This window comes from Corvus moneduloides, chromosome 1 (genome assembly GCF_009650955.1).
Source record: "Corvus moneduloides isolate bCorMon1 chromosome 1, bCorMon1.pri, whole genome shotgun sequence".
Taxonomy (NCBI): Eukaryota; Metazoa; Chordata; class Aves; order Passeriformes; family Corvidae; genus Corvus; species Corvus moneduloides.
Window position 1 is genome coordinate 119882363 of NC_045476.1, and position 16764 is coordinate 119899126.

The 16764-nt window shown below is 46.1% G+C and overlaps 1 protein-coding gene across 3 annotated transcripts in view; it reads right to left on the reverse strand.

Moving 5' to 3' along the window:
- Positions 1–16764, reverse strand: part of LOC116451373 (ethanolaminephosphotransferase 1-like) — a 63719-nt gene that overhangs the window by 14712 nt on the left and 32243 nt on the right. For all 3 annotated transcript variants that reach the window (XM_032124753.1, XM_032124734.1, XM_032124744.1), the window contains one exon: positions 11861–11969. In XM_032124753.1, the coding sequence (XP_031980644.1) occupies positions 11861–11969 (109 nt within the window). The remainder of the gene's footprint in view (positions 1–11860; positions 11970–16764) is intronic.

Sequence of the window (16764 nt, forward strand, 5' to 3'; positions counted from 1 at the left end):
ATAGGAAATCTCTACAGAATGACTTCTCATTCCACAGGGGGCAGAAACAATTCATTATTTGACCTTGGCCTCCTAAACATTTTCTGACACTGAAAAAGGGGCAGACTGCTGTATGAACACCCATGGCAAGGACTTGTGTATCCTCCTTTGATACACAGGATGTAACACAGTGTAAGTACAAGGCACTGTTTTAGATGGATAACTGTGCTTTCCCACTATGATGGAGTTGAAATAATTGGCATGTTTCAAATGTTACAGCTTGGCCTCATTGTTAGTTTTTTGTTGCTTTTAATTTATGTTTTTACTCCTCATTTTATATACTTAAGTAACTCAGAGAAGAGTGACCTCAAGGAAAACACTCTGCAGAAGTCAGCGTAGAACCCAAACCCATGCACATCATAGGAAAAAATTCTGAATGTTTTGGCCCCATCTCTAAAACATAGTTCAAGTTTCAGATCTGTGACAGATGTTAATACTCAATTCACATTTCATGTTCAAACCTGCACTTTGAAAACTTGTCTCAGCTTTGCCACAGGCTTCAGTAGCCAGACCTGGGCACTGTTGACCACACACAGTGGACTCAAACGTGACACCATGACTGGATTACAGAATAGCCTGCCCCGTGTGCCACACACTGACAAAGTATAACATATCCACTCCATGCTTAAGTGATCCTTTTCCCACAAAGCCTATTCTTGTGGTTGCAATTAAGACTGAGGAGGAGCAGGAAACTCTCTGTGCATCCAGGAGTCCAGGAGTGCAGCCAGTTTTTCCAACTTGCCTTCCTAAGGAATGCAGCTGATGTGCTAACACTGCTTGTTTGTACATCCCACCACAACTTCCAAGCCCTCAGTCAATTCTGAACAAATTTAATACAGTGAAAGAAATTTCCAGTAAGATGTATGTCTCCAGTGAGGAAAGGATTGTAGCCTGAACTCAAATTTTTATAGACATTATAAAATTTATCTCATACAGAGCAAGTATGAAAGTCCCAATGGGCATTTCCCATGGGAAATGCTTCATGCAGAGCATGCACCTACAGGTCACTTAACAGCAATGTGAGACAGAAACCATCATCAATTAGTAATGCTGTTCTTGAACTACAGATGCCTACCTGTCAGTGAAAATCTTCTTACAAAGTCTACAGCATCATTTGTGGGACTAGAATTTATGTGCAGGACTGACTGCTTTATAATGCTTATTGTAAATATTTTATATTGCTCTCAACCTGATAGCAGAGTGACAGGGAATGTTAGGCATTTGGGATGCCCTGGAGGGGTGAAAATAAATGATAGCTCTCACCCCAGTGCTGCCCTTTGAAGGGACCATTGTTAGCCAAATAATGCTATGGGACAGTTGTGGTTAAATCCCAAGAGAGCTTTTGGAGTGTCATCCACAGGAGCCCTGATGAGTGCAGAAGTAATTAGCTCCAGATGAGCACACAGGCACATAACTTTAAAAGGGTCTGTCTGCTCCCATGCTGGGAGAGAAAAGGCATTTCTGCCTAGCAGCCAGGTCAACATGCTCAGGAAACACGAGAAGGACCTTCCTCATTGGTTCAGTGTCCAGATAGGTGTGTGTTTTGGAGCTGAAGGATGGAATTGCATTCACTGCCAGTGAAAATTATGGGATCATGTTTGCTGGGTAGCTGACAAATTCCCATAAAATACTATGCCGGAGTTTCTCTGTTTCACAGGGTAGTCCTCTGAGGTCACTACTCAGCAGCTCAAGACTTGGCTTTCCTACAGGTGTACACAGTGTGCCAGACAGTTCCCAGGAACACACATAAAGCTCTCTTTCCTAAAACATCTAATCTAAACACCAGTATTGCTATACTTTTATGTATATCTTTGTGTGTTCTGGCACCTGATAAAAACTCCATTATTTTCAATGAGTGAGTGTCACGTGATGATACCACAGCTTCCTCTGAGGAGGTGCTTTTGCAGAGTTCATCCTTAGGTTATACATGGGCTATTTTTTTTTCCCAGAAAACTCCAGGAAAGACATCTGAAAAGCACTCTTGTGCATCTCTTTTGGATTCCTTCCCACCACAGAAGGTACGAGCTAAAGCCCAGCTGCTCTCCGAGATGCGAGGGCTCAGCAGCTGAACTCCTGTTGTGTACAGAACTGTAAAAGCACCAAACAAATGCCAGGTATTGATGGAGCAGCTACAGGTTCGTTGTTAGAAGGACCACTAGTGACTACTAAATGCCACCAGATGGTTAAGGACAGCCAGTTAGGGTTTAATGGCTCCTCTCAGGATCCTGGGAAACGAGCTTGTAAAAAGCATCAGAGGCCCACTTTGTTTTTAACTAGCCACAAAGGCATTTAACTGAGCAAGCCAGAGTGGGCTCTCTGATACAAATGGTTCTGGCTGAGCAAAACACACTTGCTGCAGTCTCTCTAAGGGAGAGAATAATTGAATATTCCTGGCTGCTCAGCCTTTGGTGTAGGTTACACGGGTACTTTTTTCTGCAGTCACAGTGGGGTCCTGCAATTTACCATGAGATTCTAAAACCTTTACATATCCCTAGTCACTGCACACAGGCTATCCAATGATAACCACCTTAATCCCTACTGCTGAGCTGAGATTCAAATGTGAAATGGCAGTGCTTTCTAGACCAGCATGATCCTTAGTGGAAGGATTCTACTTTTTTAATATTTAAATTTAGTGTCTGTTTCTAAGAGATTTATTAAGCACTGTGTTGATTCTGTAATATAAAGTCAATCAAGAACATTTTTTGCATACTTTAAACCCATATTTAACTTCAACTAAGTTGCAAAAGTTGTCATTGTGGATAGTGTGCTAGAGACAAAGTTTTTGGAGAAACCTTTTGGCTCCTACTTAAGCCTACTCTGCTTGGGACAATGATGGAAGAAATACTATTCTGTGCTCACAAATCCTTTCATACAAGCATACCACAAAAGACAGAAGCAGTACTTCTTTCTAATGGTAATGGAACAGTCTATCAGACCTTGCTTTGCAGCTGGTTCTGATAGAATATGGAAAAGAATCCTCAAGCCCGCAGATCTGATAACACTGAAATGCTTCCCTTCCACAAATGTTCCTACTATGTTGAACAGTTTGAATTAAACCTTCATCTGTGGCTTCCCAAGTGCAAGGGAAGCCATCAGAGTGCTCCCTGATGTCATGTGCCTTAGTGACAGGAACCAAAGCACTGATGTGTGGGGTAGCACAGAACAAGCATCCTCAGTGGGCTGGCCCTGGCTAGCACCTGAAGCTGCCCTAACCTGCCCCTTCTGAGTGAGCCAGCATCCATCTCCCCTGGGCTTGCAGTGCTGCTCCAAGAGCAGAGATCACTCCCTGTCTACAGCTACACGTCGGTCAAAGATGAAAAATTTTCACTGAATCACTATTGAAAAGCCATCCACTGTCTTTTCCCCCTTCCTTTCTTTCTTTCTTTTCATCAGGCCTGACTAGAAAAAGACTGTATAATCTTGGTCACACACTGTTGGTTTTACACTCTGAGTAAAGCACAAAACCATGCCCTTGCACATGCTGCTCATTAGAAAGCACACCCTGAATGCATTTCTAATCTGGGAATTCTGGGAAACTGCTGGGGCAGGAGGCGGTACCTGCTAAAGATCTTGCCATAGGAGAGGGTGATGAGAGAACCTATCAGTGCAGCAGATTCAAAGTCCCCCCCCTCCAAAATGCTCAGGTGGCTCCTATCAAGTTAACATGAGGTGAGCACCTATAGCCAAGTCCTCCATTTGGCTCAAGGGCAGAAGACGTTTCTTGGGATGTAAGGCTACAGTATTTGTGTCAAACAGTATTTTGGTACCCTCTTCTCACCACCTCTATGCTCATATAAAAATCCCAAAATGTATATGCTAATTTCTCCACCTTCCAAGCAACACATCAAAGCCATTTTGCATACACAGATTTTCAGCTAAGACTTCTACGTTTTTAACTCATTAAAATGTAACGGCTCTTGTTCTCAGTCTTGATATAGCAGTCAAAAAACATTCAATGCTCATTTCAAACTACACTGACGGTATCAAATAATGAGCAAATAGGCTATTGCTGTGTATGAAAAATGAATCTCTTCTGTTTGCAAAGGAATTCTAAAGAGCTTAGAAACTACCTGGCTTTTATTCATATTTACAGCTCTGCATGTAAAGTTATTTAAATAATGTCTTCATTCCTTCTGTTCATAATGTTTTGGAACATAGTGTGCTCCAGGCCAAAACATTAAACTTAGAATATACATAAATGTAAGTGACATTTTACCTGAGTGACATGAAGAGTTCCTGAGAGTTTGGGAGCCCAGCCAGCCAGCACACTGCACTGAAGTGCACATGCAGATAAGGAGTATTTTCTACATTATTTGTGTGCAGTAACTCAGTGAGGAAAAAATGTGCCAAAATTATTGTTGGGGTTTCAGTTTAGTCTTAGTTTTTTTTTCTGTTAAAGGAATTTTCTCCCATATGCATGTTGCTAGGGGACAAATAGCTGTACTTAGACAAAAAGGGGAGTGGGGCGGGCCTGGCTACTCCTTTGTCTACACCTGGGTGTGGGGTCAGTTCGCTCTGAGCGTCCGGAGAGAGAAGCTGCAGAGAAAGGAGCTGCTGCTTCTTTCTTTTTGGCCGTTCTTTCTTCCTGCTGGAAACAACGCCGGGACCCCAAAAGCCGCTTTCCCTGCCCTGCTGGAGACCGAGCTGTGGCTGCCCTGCCCCGCTGCTGCTTCGAGCTTTCGCTACGCTGTAGCCCTGCTCGCCCTGCCTGCCTGGGCCTCCGTGGGGTTCTCCCATCTGGATACATCTCGCCTGCCACCCGGGATTTGCGTTCGTCCCTGCCGTTCCAGCCTGCCGTTCCAGCCTGCCGTTCCAGCCTGCTGTTCCTGAGAGCCCGGGATCGGCTGCCCAGGGGTTTGTGAAGCCTTTGTTCCATCCCTTCCCGGGATCCCAGGGCACCAGAGCCGCGTGCTCCCCGAGCTCGCTCCGGAGCGCCCCCTGCAGCCGCGGGGGAACCATCGCACCTGCCCTGCTCACCGGGAGCCTCCAGCGCCCCTGCCGGCTGCGAGCGGAACTGCACCCGAGGGGAAAGGGCCCGACAGCTGAGAAGGCTGGCACTGGGTTTGTGATTGCTGTTACTGCCAGAGTTGTTGTTGTTTTGTTTGACTGGTTATATACATATATATATATATATATATATATAGTAAAGAACTGTTATTCCTATTTCCCACATCTTCACCTAAAGGCCCTTGATTTCAAAATATAATAACTTAGAGGAAAAAGGGGTTATATCTGCCACGTCAAGGGGGGCCTCTGCCTTCCTTAGCAGACACCTGTCTTTCAAAACCGAGACAGATCTTGGCGCCCAATGTGGGGCCTGAGGGCATTAAGAGAGAGAGGTGAAAGAGGAATAACAGTTCCTGGATAACTTAATTTTTTGTGCTGAATATAGGAACCTTGTTAGGCAGCACTATGTGGTCTAGTTTACCCTGGTTCGGGTGGCATGTGGCCGTGGCTATATTCTTCCCCTTTGCAGCTCCTTACTTGAATATGGGTCCTCTGACTAAGGCTACCATTGCTGTTATCCAGCTTGCGTTATGGGTCGAGAAGGTGAGGAATTCATGGGTTTTTAACTTCCTCCGGAATGTGGGCACATGGATAAACAGCTATCACACACTGAGCACATGTTTTTGGGGTTATGTTAACAATGGTACCTTCTGTGAGGAAATGACACCAGGGGAAGTTTTCTCCCAACCCCTCAACCAGTTCTTTGGGCCCACCCCATCAATTTTCGAAGGGTTTAAATTCCCTCTGAATACTAACCATCTGCTGCTGATAGGCCTACTCTATTTAGCATTCAAGGATAAGTTGAGATTGGCTTGGATATCTACCCGGACACCAGCCCCAGAGACTAGAGATCCTGCCCCAGAACCTGACATGGCCCCAGAGAGTAGAGTTCCTACCCCAGAGCCTGATCCTACCCCAGAGCCCGATCCTGCCCCAGAGCCTGACACAGCCCCAGACACTAGAGACCCTGCCCCACAGCCTGATACCGCCCAACAGTCCACCTCAGAAATGGACTATCCAAACTGGGTGGGAGTACTGGCAAAAGGGATGCAGGAGATATGGCAGGAGATGTGTCAGGAGATGGGCCAGGTGCGCAAGGAGATGTGCCAGGAGATGGGCCAGGTGTGCCAGGAGATATGCCAATTGCTAAGGGAATACACCTCCTCAGCAGGTGAAAAACCCTCTCCCTGCCCCAAAGAGGGTGAGTCCGATGGTGCAGCAGTGGAACCCACGGATGTTACAACCATCCAGGCTTCAGCTGAACCACAAGGACAACCACAGCCAGCAGCAGTCGCCCCTGTGCAAAGGAGGAAGTATAAGACCAAATCAGTACGACCAGTTAATGATGATGGGCAACCAGGGCCCTCACAACCAGCAGGAGAGCCAGAGCCAGAAGTCATCACTGAGTCCCTGTCGCACGACAGTCTCCGTGCTATGCGAAATGACATTGTGCGAAGGGGGCGTGAGCCTTATACCACCTGGCTGCTTCGGGTTTGGGACCTTATGGGCACAAGTGTGCAACTGGATAGTGGTGAGGCAAGGTATCTGGGATCGTTGACCCAGGACCCAGGTGTGGACCAGATATTTGTGAAGGAGCCAGGGCCTCTCTCTCTCTGGGAGCGGCTCTTAACGAGTGTGAGAGAAAGGTTCATTCACAAAGAAAGAATGCAGGAGTATCATCATAGAATGCAGTGGAAGACACTCGAGCAAGGGATCCAACAGCTAAGAGAGGTGGCAATATTAGAGGTACTCTTTGGGAAGGATGGACAGCATGATAATGACCCCGATAAGGTCAGGTGCACAGGACAGATGATGTGGAACCTGGCAAGGCTAGGGCCATCACAATACACCACCTTCATTGCAACGATTGATGCTGACAATACCCGAGAAACAGTGGGCTCTGTTGCCAACAAGCTCAGGCATTATGACAGCACGATCAATGGCCCGCTGAAAGCTCATGTCTCTGCTGTGGTCCAGGACCTCAAAGAGGAGATGAAGGAGATGAGGAAGGAAATGAGGGAGGAGATGAGGAGGGTCAGTGTGGCACCAGTGCGAGTCACAGGCCCCCAAGTCAGAGCCCGTCGTCCCCCTGCTAGAGAGAGAGGGTACACCCCACGAGCTGAGCTGTGGTTTTTCCTGTGTGAGCATGGGGAAGACATGAGAAGGTGGGATGGGAAACCCACCTCTGCCCTGGCAGCGCGGGTGCGTGAACTCAAGGAGGGAGGCACTAACCGAGGGGGTTCCGCTAAGGTGAAGGTAGCCTCAGCCTCCCGTGACCGAGCTGCCAGGCATTACAGAAGGGAGGATGATATGTCGGATCCCCTTGAAGGTACCTCGAGCATGTACGCCCAGGGAAAGAATGATAACCAGGGCTAGAGGGGCCCTGCCTCTAGCCAGGAAGAGGCACGGGAGAACCGAGTTTTCTGGACGGTGTGGATCCGATGGCCTGGCACATCAGAGCCACAAAGATATGATGCATTGGTTGATACTGGGGCACAGTGTACTTTAATGCCATCGGGACATGTGGGGGCAGAACCTGTATCCATCGCTGGGGTGACTGGGGGATCACAGCAGTTGACCCTTTTGGAAGCTGAGGTGAGCCTGACTGGGAAGGAGTGGCAAAAGCATCCGATTGTGACCGGCCCAGAGGCCCCGTGTATTCTGGGCATAGACTTCCTCCGGAATGGCTATTACAAAGACCCAAAAGGACTCGGGTGGGCATTTGGGATTGCTGCTGTGGAGGCAGAGGGCATTAGGCAATTGAACACCCTGCCTGGACTATCTGAGAATCCTTCTGCAGTCGGGCTCCTGAAAGTGGAAGAGCAACGAGTGCCAATTGCCACCTCGACAGTGCACCGCCGGCAGTATCGGACAAATCGAGATGCTATGATCCCCATCCACAAGATGATCCGCGAGCTGGAGAGTCAAGGGGTGGTCAGCAAGACCCACTCACCCTTCAACAGCCCCATCTGGCCTGTGCGCAAGTCTGACAGGGAATGGAGATTGACTGTGGACTATCGTGCCCTGAATGAAGTGACTCCACCGTTGAGCGCTGCCGTGCCAGACATGTTGGAGCTCCAGTACGAGCTGAAGTCCAAAGCAGCAAAGTGGTACGCCACTATTGACATTGCCAATGCATTCTTCTCCATTCCTCTGGCAGCAGAGTGCAGGCCTCAGTTTGCCTTCACCTGGAGGGGCGTGCAGTACACCTGGAACCGACTGCCCCAGGGGTGGAAGCACAGTCCCACCATCTGCCATGGACTGATCCAGACTGCACTAGAAAAGGGTGAGGCCCCAGAACATCTGCAGTACATTGATGACATCATTGTGTGGGGGAACACCGCAACCGAAGTGTTTGAGAAAGGAGAGAGAATAATTCAAATTCTCCTGCAAGCTGGTTTTGCCATCAAGAAGAGCAAGGTCAAGGGACCTGCCCGAGAGATCCAGTTCCTGGGAGTAAAGTGGCAAGATGGACGACGTCAGATTCCCATTGAGGTCATCAATAAGATCACAGCAATGTCTCCGCTGACCAACAAGAAGGAAACACAAGCTTTCCTAGGTGCTATAGGTTTCTGGAGGATGCACATTCCCGAGTACAGCCAGATCGTGAGTCCTCTCTACCTGGTTACCCGCAAGAAGAATGATTTCCACTGGGGCCCTGAACAGCAGCAAGCCTTCGCCCAGATCAAACAGGAAATTGCTCACGCCGTAGCCCTTGGCCCAGTCAGGACAGGACCAGAGGTGAAGAACGTGCTCTACTCTGCAGCCGGGAACAATGGTCTGTCCTGGAGCCTCTGGCAGAAGGTGCCTGGTGAGACTCGTGGCCGACCACTGGGATTCTGGAGCCGAAGCTACAGAGGGTCTGAAGCCAACTACACTCCCACAGAGAAGGAAATCCTGGCAGCTTATGAAGGAGTCCAGGCTGCCTCAGAAGTAATCGGCACAGAGGCACAACTCCTCCTGGCACCCCGACTACCGGTGCTGGGGTGGATGTTCAAAGGAAAGGTTCCCTCCACGCATCATGCCACCGACGCTACTTGGAGCAAATGGATTGCCCTCATCACGCAGCGCGCCCGAATTGGAAACCCAAGTCGCCCTGGGATCTTGGAAATAATTACGAACTGGCCGGAAGGTGAGACTTTTGGGTTATCTTCTGAAGAAGAAGAGGAGCAGGTGACACGTGCCGAAGAAGCCCCACCATATAACGAGCTACCAGAGAGTGAAAGACAATACGCCCTCTTCACTGATGGTTCCTGCCGAATTGTAGGCGCTAGCCGGAAATGGAAAGCCGCTGTATGGAGCCCCACACGACAAGTTGCACAGGCTACTGAAGGAGAAGGTGGATCGAGCCAATTTGCTGAGCTCAAAGCTGTCCAATTAGCTCTGGACATAGCTGAAAGAGAGAAGTGGCCAAAGCTCTACCTCTACACTGATTCATGGATGGTAGCCAATGCTCTGTGGGGTTGGCTGGAAAGGTGGAATAAGGCAAACTGGCAGCGCAGAGGAAAACCAATCTGGGCTGCTGAAGAGTGGAAAGACATTGCCACTCGGGTAGAGAAGCTATCCGTGAAGGTCCGTCATGTAGATGCTCACATCCCCAAGAGCCAGGCTAATGAAGAACATCGTAACAACAAACAGGTAGATCAGGCTGCGAAAATAGAGGTGTCCCAGATAGACTTGGATTGGCAACATAAAGGAGAACTGTTCCTAGCTCGATGGGCCCATGATGCCTCAGGTCATCAGGGCAGAGATGCCACCTATAAGTGGGCACGAGGCCGAGGGGTGGATCTAACCATGGACAGTATCTCCCAGGTTATCCATGATTGTGAGACATGCGCTGCAATCAAGCAGGCCAAGCGGGTGAAGCCTCTGTGGTATGGTGGGCGGTGGTCCAAATACAAGTATGGGGAGGCCTGGCAGATTGATTACATCCCACTGCCTCAAACCCGCCAAGGCAAGCGCTGTGTGCTCACAATGGTAGAAGCCACCACTGGATGGCTGGAGACCTATCCTGTGCCTCATGTTACTGCCCGGAACACCATCCTGGGCCTGGAAAAGCAAGTCCTTTGGAGGCATGGCACCCCTGAGAGAATCGAGTCTGACAATGGGACTCATTTCAAGAACAGCCTTATAAACACCTGGGCTAGAGAACATGGCATTGAGTGGGTGTACCACATCCCTTACCATGCACCAGCAGCTGGGAAGGTTGAGCGGTGTAATGGACTGCTTAAAACCACCTTGAAGGCACTGGGTGGGGGGACTTTCAACAACTGGGAGGTGCATTTAGCAAGAGCCACCTGGTTAGTTAACACCCGAGGCTCCACCAGCCAAGCAGGCCCTGCCCAATCCGAACCCCTACAAACAACAGACGGAGATAAGGTTCCAGTGGTGCACATGAGAGGTATGCTTGGAAAAACTGTTTGGGTAAAGTCTGCCTTGAGCAAAGACAAACCCATCCGTGGGGTTGTTTTTGCTCAGGGACCAGGTTGCACCTGGTGGGTGATGCAAAAGGATGGAGAGACCCGATGCTTACCTCAAGGGGACCTTGTTTTAGGGTGAACTACCCATGGCTCTGTACTTGTATCAGTATCAGCATGTATATTTGTATATAATCTGGGTGATGCATAGATTTATATGGTTAAAAAAAGTTAAGTTTCATGTAACATGTTAGTATGGGAAAAAATTTGGGGTGGATAATGTTGGGGTTTCAGTTTAGTCTTAGTTTTTTTTTCTGTTAAAGGAATTTTCTCCCATATGCATGTTGCTAGGGGACAAATAGCTGTACTTAAGAAAGACAAAAAGGCGAGTGGGGCGGGCCTGGCTACTCCTTTGTCTACACCTGGGTGTGGGGTCAGTTCACTCTGAGCGTCCGGAGAGAGAAGCTGCAGAGAAAGGAGCTGCTGCTTCTTTCTTTTTGGCCGTTCTTTCTTCCTGCTGGAAACAACGCCGGGACCCCAAAAGCCGCTTTCCCTGCCCTGCTGGAGACCGAGCTGTGGCTGCCCTGCTCCGCTGCTGCTTCGAGCTTTCGCTACGCTGTAGCCCTGCTCGCCCTGCCTGCCTGGGCCTCCATGGGGTTCTCCCATCTGGATACATCTCGCCTGCCACCCGGGATTTGCATTCGCCCCTGCCGTTCCAGCCTGCCGTTCCAGCCTGCTGTTCCCGAGAGCCCGGGATCGGCTGCCCAGGGGTTTGTGAAGCCTTTGTTCCATCCCTTCCCGGGATCCCAGGGCACCGGTGCCGCGTGTGTCCCGAGCTCGCTCCGGAGCGCCCCCTGCGGCCGCGGGGGAACCATCGCACCTGCCCTGCTCACCGGGAGCCGCCAGCGCCCCTGCCGGCTGCGAGCGGAACTGCACCCGAGGGGAAAGGGCCCGGCAGCCGAGAAGGCTGGGACTGGGTTTGTGTTTGCTGTTACTGCCAGAGTTGTTGTTGTTTTGTTTGACTGGTTATATACATATATATATATATATATATATATATATATATATATAGTAAAGAACTGTTATTCCTATTTCCCACATCTTCGCCTAAAGGCCCTTGATTTCAAAATATAATAACTTAGAGGGAAAAGGGGTTATATCTGCCACTTCAAGGGGGGGCTTCTGCCTTCCTTAGCAGACACCTGTCTTTCAAAACCGAGACAATTATCTACTCTTAAAAATTTTCCAGTATTAGCTCTTTTAATCATCTCTTTTCATGTAGTTTTGGACTAGCCAACACTTACAAAAGGAAAACAACAAAAAAAAAGGAAACGTAAAAAATAGCAAATCAAAATAATTAAAAAGCAGTACACTTTTGCATAGATCTGGACACTTACCTATAAGCAGGATTACTAATGCATCTGTAATATAATAACCAAATAGCAAAGGCTCCTGCCAGATTTCCACACCAACAGCCCCGGTGAGCAGATACGCCGCTATTAATACCTATAGAAAAAACAGATAACTTATTTTCAATCCTTTTCTTCTAAAGGCCCAGAATTTCACTTATCATCTTAATACAAATGCAAAGGTAAAAAAAAAAAAAAATCTGTTATTTACCTCCTGTCTCTGCTTTACCTTCTGCTGCCATGCCAAAACAATTACTTCTAAGCAGTGAAGCAACCTTCAGGGTCACCAATAGAATTATTTTAAATGTACGAAATATGGTAAGCAAGTAACTTCCCTGGTGATGTGTGCATCTGTTTGTATGTGGTAAGGATTACTGACTTACCTTTTCAAAACACCTAAGTTCTAAATCCACTCTTAATGCCAGCTCTCCCCACTCTACATGCACTCCCCTGTCTTTGGATACAGACTTCAGAATTAGCAATGTGGTTATTTTTGCAGCTCTGCCCCTTGAACTGATCATATCAGAATAACTGAAGGGGGGGAGAAAAACCCTAAGCTCACCTGAAATAATAATAAAAAATAATAAAAACATACAGTGGAATGTGAAGAAATAAAAAGAATGGGAAGGAGATGAAGTCTTCCCTGATTTTTAATTTGACAGATAACATCATTACAGGACACACAAAAATAATCACACAGATGTCACTAGGAGTGAAAGGACACATACACAAGACTCATGAGCACCCAGCTAGAGGGACTGCTGGTTTGTTCTCAGCTGTTTAGTTTTGCCACAGGACCCATAAGGGGCTGTATGTTTCATGCTACATTAGCTCTAAATTAAAACGACTATGTTAATTACAATGCCATTTAGAAAACTGCATATTCATCAACTTATTCCCAGGTAACACTCAGTAACCTTAATATTTTCCACTCAATACAGCTTCTTACTCTGGGATGAAAAACGCTTTCCAGCTTGACTTGTGTTACAGATTTTACTATTTCTTATTTAGGCTCTTTTTATACTAATTTTTTCTATGTTATGTGTTTTCTCCATTTTAACTTCAACAAACACATTTCTAGTCTTCTATTAAATTTTAACTCAAAGATACTCTGAAAACCTCTTTGTTAATTAATGGGCTTTCTAAGATCACAGATTAAGAGCAGAATGCTGATGTTGCTTAAACTTCCATTACACGTAGATAATACTACATTTTATTTCATTTACTTCTCTGTATCTAAAATCAAGATTCTTGCCCTGTCAGTTGTAGGAACCCAGGGTGCTGAGAATATTTCTCTGCCTGTTTTTAAGGGTTCTTGCCCCCCTGAACAGCACTGTTTTAACCTCCAACCTTGGAAAAAATTACCAACGATGAGACAAGAACTAGAAAATACAGTGGTGTGAATTAGGTGATAGACTACTATGTAAGACTGTCACAGGGTGAAAAATGTTGAGGTTTTGGGTTTCTCTTTGTAGTAAATAGATAAGAGTAAAAAATACCAAAATGGAGGATTGTTGTTGTTCTCTGAACTTTCTCTCTTCTTCTTCTATTACTCCATATTTTGCAGTAAAAGTAGTTTGGGATGATTGGATAGAGAATTCCGCAGTTCCTGCCCGTGTTACTGAATAATTGGTAGGAAGGTGAAAATAATATATATTTTTAGTAACTATTGGTTAAATTATCTTTAAAAGGCCATGTAAATCTTGATAATTAGACTTCTCTCCTGCTTTCTGTGCTCTATGCTGTACCTGGGTCACGCTAGTGGCTCTGTTTCTCTGGTAAGACTTCAGGAACAACTATCCGGCAGCATTGAAACTCAAGGAAAAGTCTCGGTTTATCTTTTGAAACTCCTTGCAAGGATTTTAAAAAATTCTCTCCCATCAGGAGGGATTTGATTTATGGCACAGTTCAGTGTCATCAGTATGTAGATCTCTAAGAGGTTTTGCTTGGATTTGGCATTGTGGAACTGCAAACACTGATGTTTGAAATGCCTCTGCAAGAACCAGCAGCACAACAGATCTGCAGCAGGGAAGAGCAGGCAATACTGAGTGTCACTATGTCTCAGGCCACTGAAGACAGTGAGTCAAATTTTGGTCAGTGTGAAGGACACTTATAATGGGTTTTGCAATCCACTACATCAGAGCTAACATTTGGCTTCCTGAAGAAATTGTATTATATTACCCATAAGACATGATGGATGGAATCCTGACCCCATCAAAGTTGATGGCAGAACTCCAACTGGCTTTGATGGAGCCTGAACTTACCCTCACACATTGAATCCTGAACAGACATTTTTGGCAAGTGATAAAAGAGGAACTTCAGTATTAAGCACTATTGCAGTCAGTACTTTTGGCAGGGCAGTCATGAGCATCACTGTCAGATGTCAGCGCACGTCTAGGAACGGGAGTGCGGATGCAATGGGCTCTCACAGGGAATGCCCTGCCCTGGGATTTGGTGATGCAAGACTCCCAGGTCAAGATTGCCTCTTACTTATCAGATGTAGCATATGAAAAAAAAACACTCCTTGGCTTCAAAATTTTGGTATATTGTTTTTTAAGGATTCATGACTTTGACTAGAGTGAAGCAGTCTCCTGCTTTAAAAAGCAGCTTTCTAAAGCAGTCTCTGGCTTTAGAAAGCACACCATCTTTAGAAAGGAATGATAAGAAAATGGCTGTGTCCCTTGATCCAAGGTATACTAGGAAAAAATTGAAGATTGTCAAAATTATTAGCAAAACCTAAGTCTGTTAATCAGCTGTATAAACTGTTTTAGAGGCACTGCTGGTTAAAAAAAAAAGTAAAAGTAAAGCAGTGTTCCTAAGTGCAACTGAATAATTCTACTTAAGAAAAGATGGCCAAATTTTTTACTTATCTCTCTACTATCAACTAGCTTTAGTACTTTTCAGATATAAGTGTAGTCTTCAGCAAGCAAAAATAATTGCAGCCTTTTGTAAAATGAGAAGTCCAAATTAAATAATTGTATTTGGTTTGTGTGGCCAGTTTTTGGTAGCAGGGGGACTACAAGGGTGGCTTCTGTGAGATGCTGCTACAAACTTTTCCCATGTCCAGCAGAGCTAACACCAGACATAGATGGACCCACCACTGGCCAACATATTTTAAAAGGAAATTGTTGTAATTACTGCCAGAGAAGAAAGGGGTGAGAATATGCAAGAGGAACAGCCCTGTACACAACAAGGTCAGTGGAAAGGAGGGGGAGGAGATGCTCCAGGCACTGGAGGTGACATTCCCCTGCAGCCCATGGTGAGGCAGCTGTGCCCCTGCAGCCCAAGGACACCCATGGGCATGCAGAGATCCACCTGCAGCCCATGAGGAGCAGGTGGGTGCCTGAGAGAGAGCTGTGAACCTGTGGGAGGCCTGTGCTGGAGCAGGGTCCTGGCAGGGATCTGCAGACCCGTGGAGAGAGAAGCCCCCACAGGAGCAGGTTTCCTGGCAGGACCTGTGACCCTGTGGGGGACCCACACTGGAGCAGGCTAAATGACTGTACCCATGGAAAGGTACCCCCATTACAGCAGTTCATGAAGAACTGTAGCCTGTGGGATGGACTCACATTGGACTTCATGGAGAACAGTCTCCCATGGGAGGGATGCCATGCTGTAGAAGGGGAAGGACTCCTCTCCCTGAGCAGCAGCAGAAACAACCTGTGATGAACTGACCATAACCCCCATTCCCTGTCTCCCTGTGCCAGTAGGGAAGTGGAGGTAGAGCCCAGAAAGAAGGGAGAGGTGGGGGAAAGGTGTTTTTAAGATTTGTTTTACTTCTCATTATCCTGCTTTGATTTTGGTTCATAATAAATTCAATTAATATCCCCAAGCTGAGTCTGTTTTGCCCATTATAGTAATTAATGAGTGATCTCTCCCTGTCCCTCTCTCAGCTCATGAGCCTTTCATTATTATTTTCTCTCCCCTGTCCAGTTGCAGAGGGGAGTGATAGGGCAGCTTTGGTGACATCCAGCCCACCACATTAACACAAGTGACAACTATATAGCAAGGTAGTGTAGACAGATACAATCTGGGATTCCATCTCTCTGCAGCATCTGACCAGGAGTATTTTTGGCTTGACAAGACCTTGTCTATGAGTATGAGGAATACTTATGCTGAGAAAAATGTGAAAACACAAGGTGTTAATTTGTAGGCTCTTTGATATGGCTGAGAGCAGGACAGCAGGATTCTGAGCAGGGACTCCCTATCTTGCCAAAATTTTGTAAATAACAGAGACATAGTCACATTTGTTCCTGTGTAAAATCAGAATAATTCTTTGATGTGGCATTGGGAAAGTTCTGTGTATACATAAGGCAGTATAACCCCTCAAGGTCTTCTACCTTCTAGCCTCTTACCTGCTCTCTAAAACATTGGATATTTTTAAATCAGCATCTCTTTCATGTCTTTCCACTATTTCAGGTATAAGTTTTGTGACCACAATATTTTAGATTTTGTGTGTACATACATTCTTTTTTCTTACCATTGATTTACCATTTCTGTTTTAAACACAGGCACATTTAGTATGCTGTGTGATATTCTACATGGTGAAAAAAAAATCAAATATTTTGTCATCTTTTAAAAAAATGTGGATATGCCTTTAAATTCTTTATGATTCCACAAAAATATGACATTAATTTTACTGTAATATTCAATTTCAATAGCATATTGCTATAGCATTAATTGTTCATGTGCTGAAATATTTTCCATTAACACAGTGCTCAAAATAAACATCTAGGAAACAGTCATTTAAAATACAAGGCTACTTTATTTTTCTCATAATGAGTGTGACACTTGCCTAAAAGAGTAAGAATTATTTCCTACAAGCTATTTCAATAGCAGTTAACTTCAATGTGATGTGCAATTTTTCCATTTTATTTTTTTTTCCTGTTTTTTCC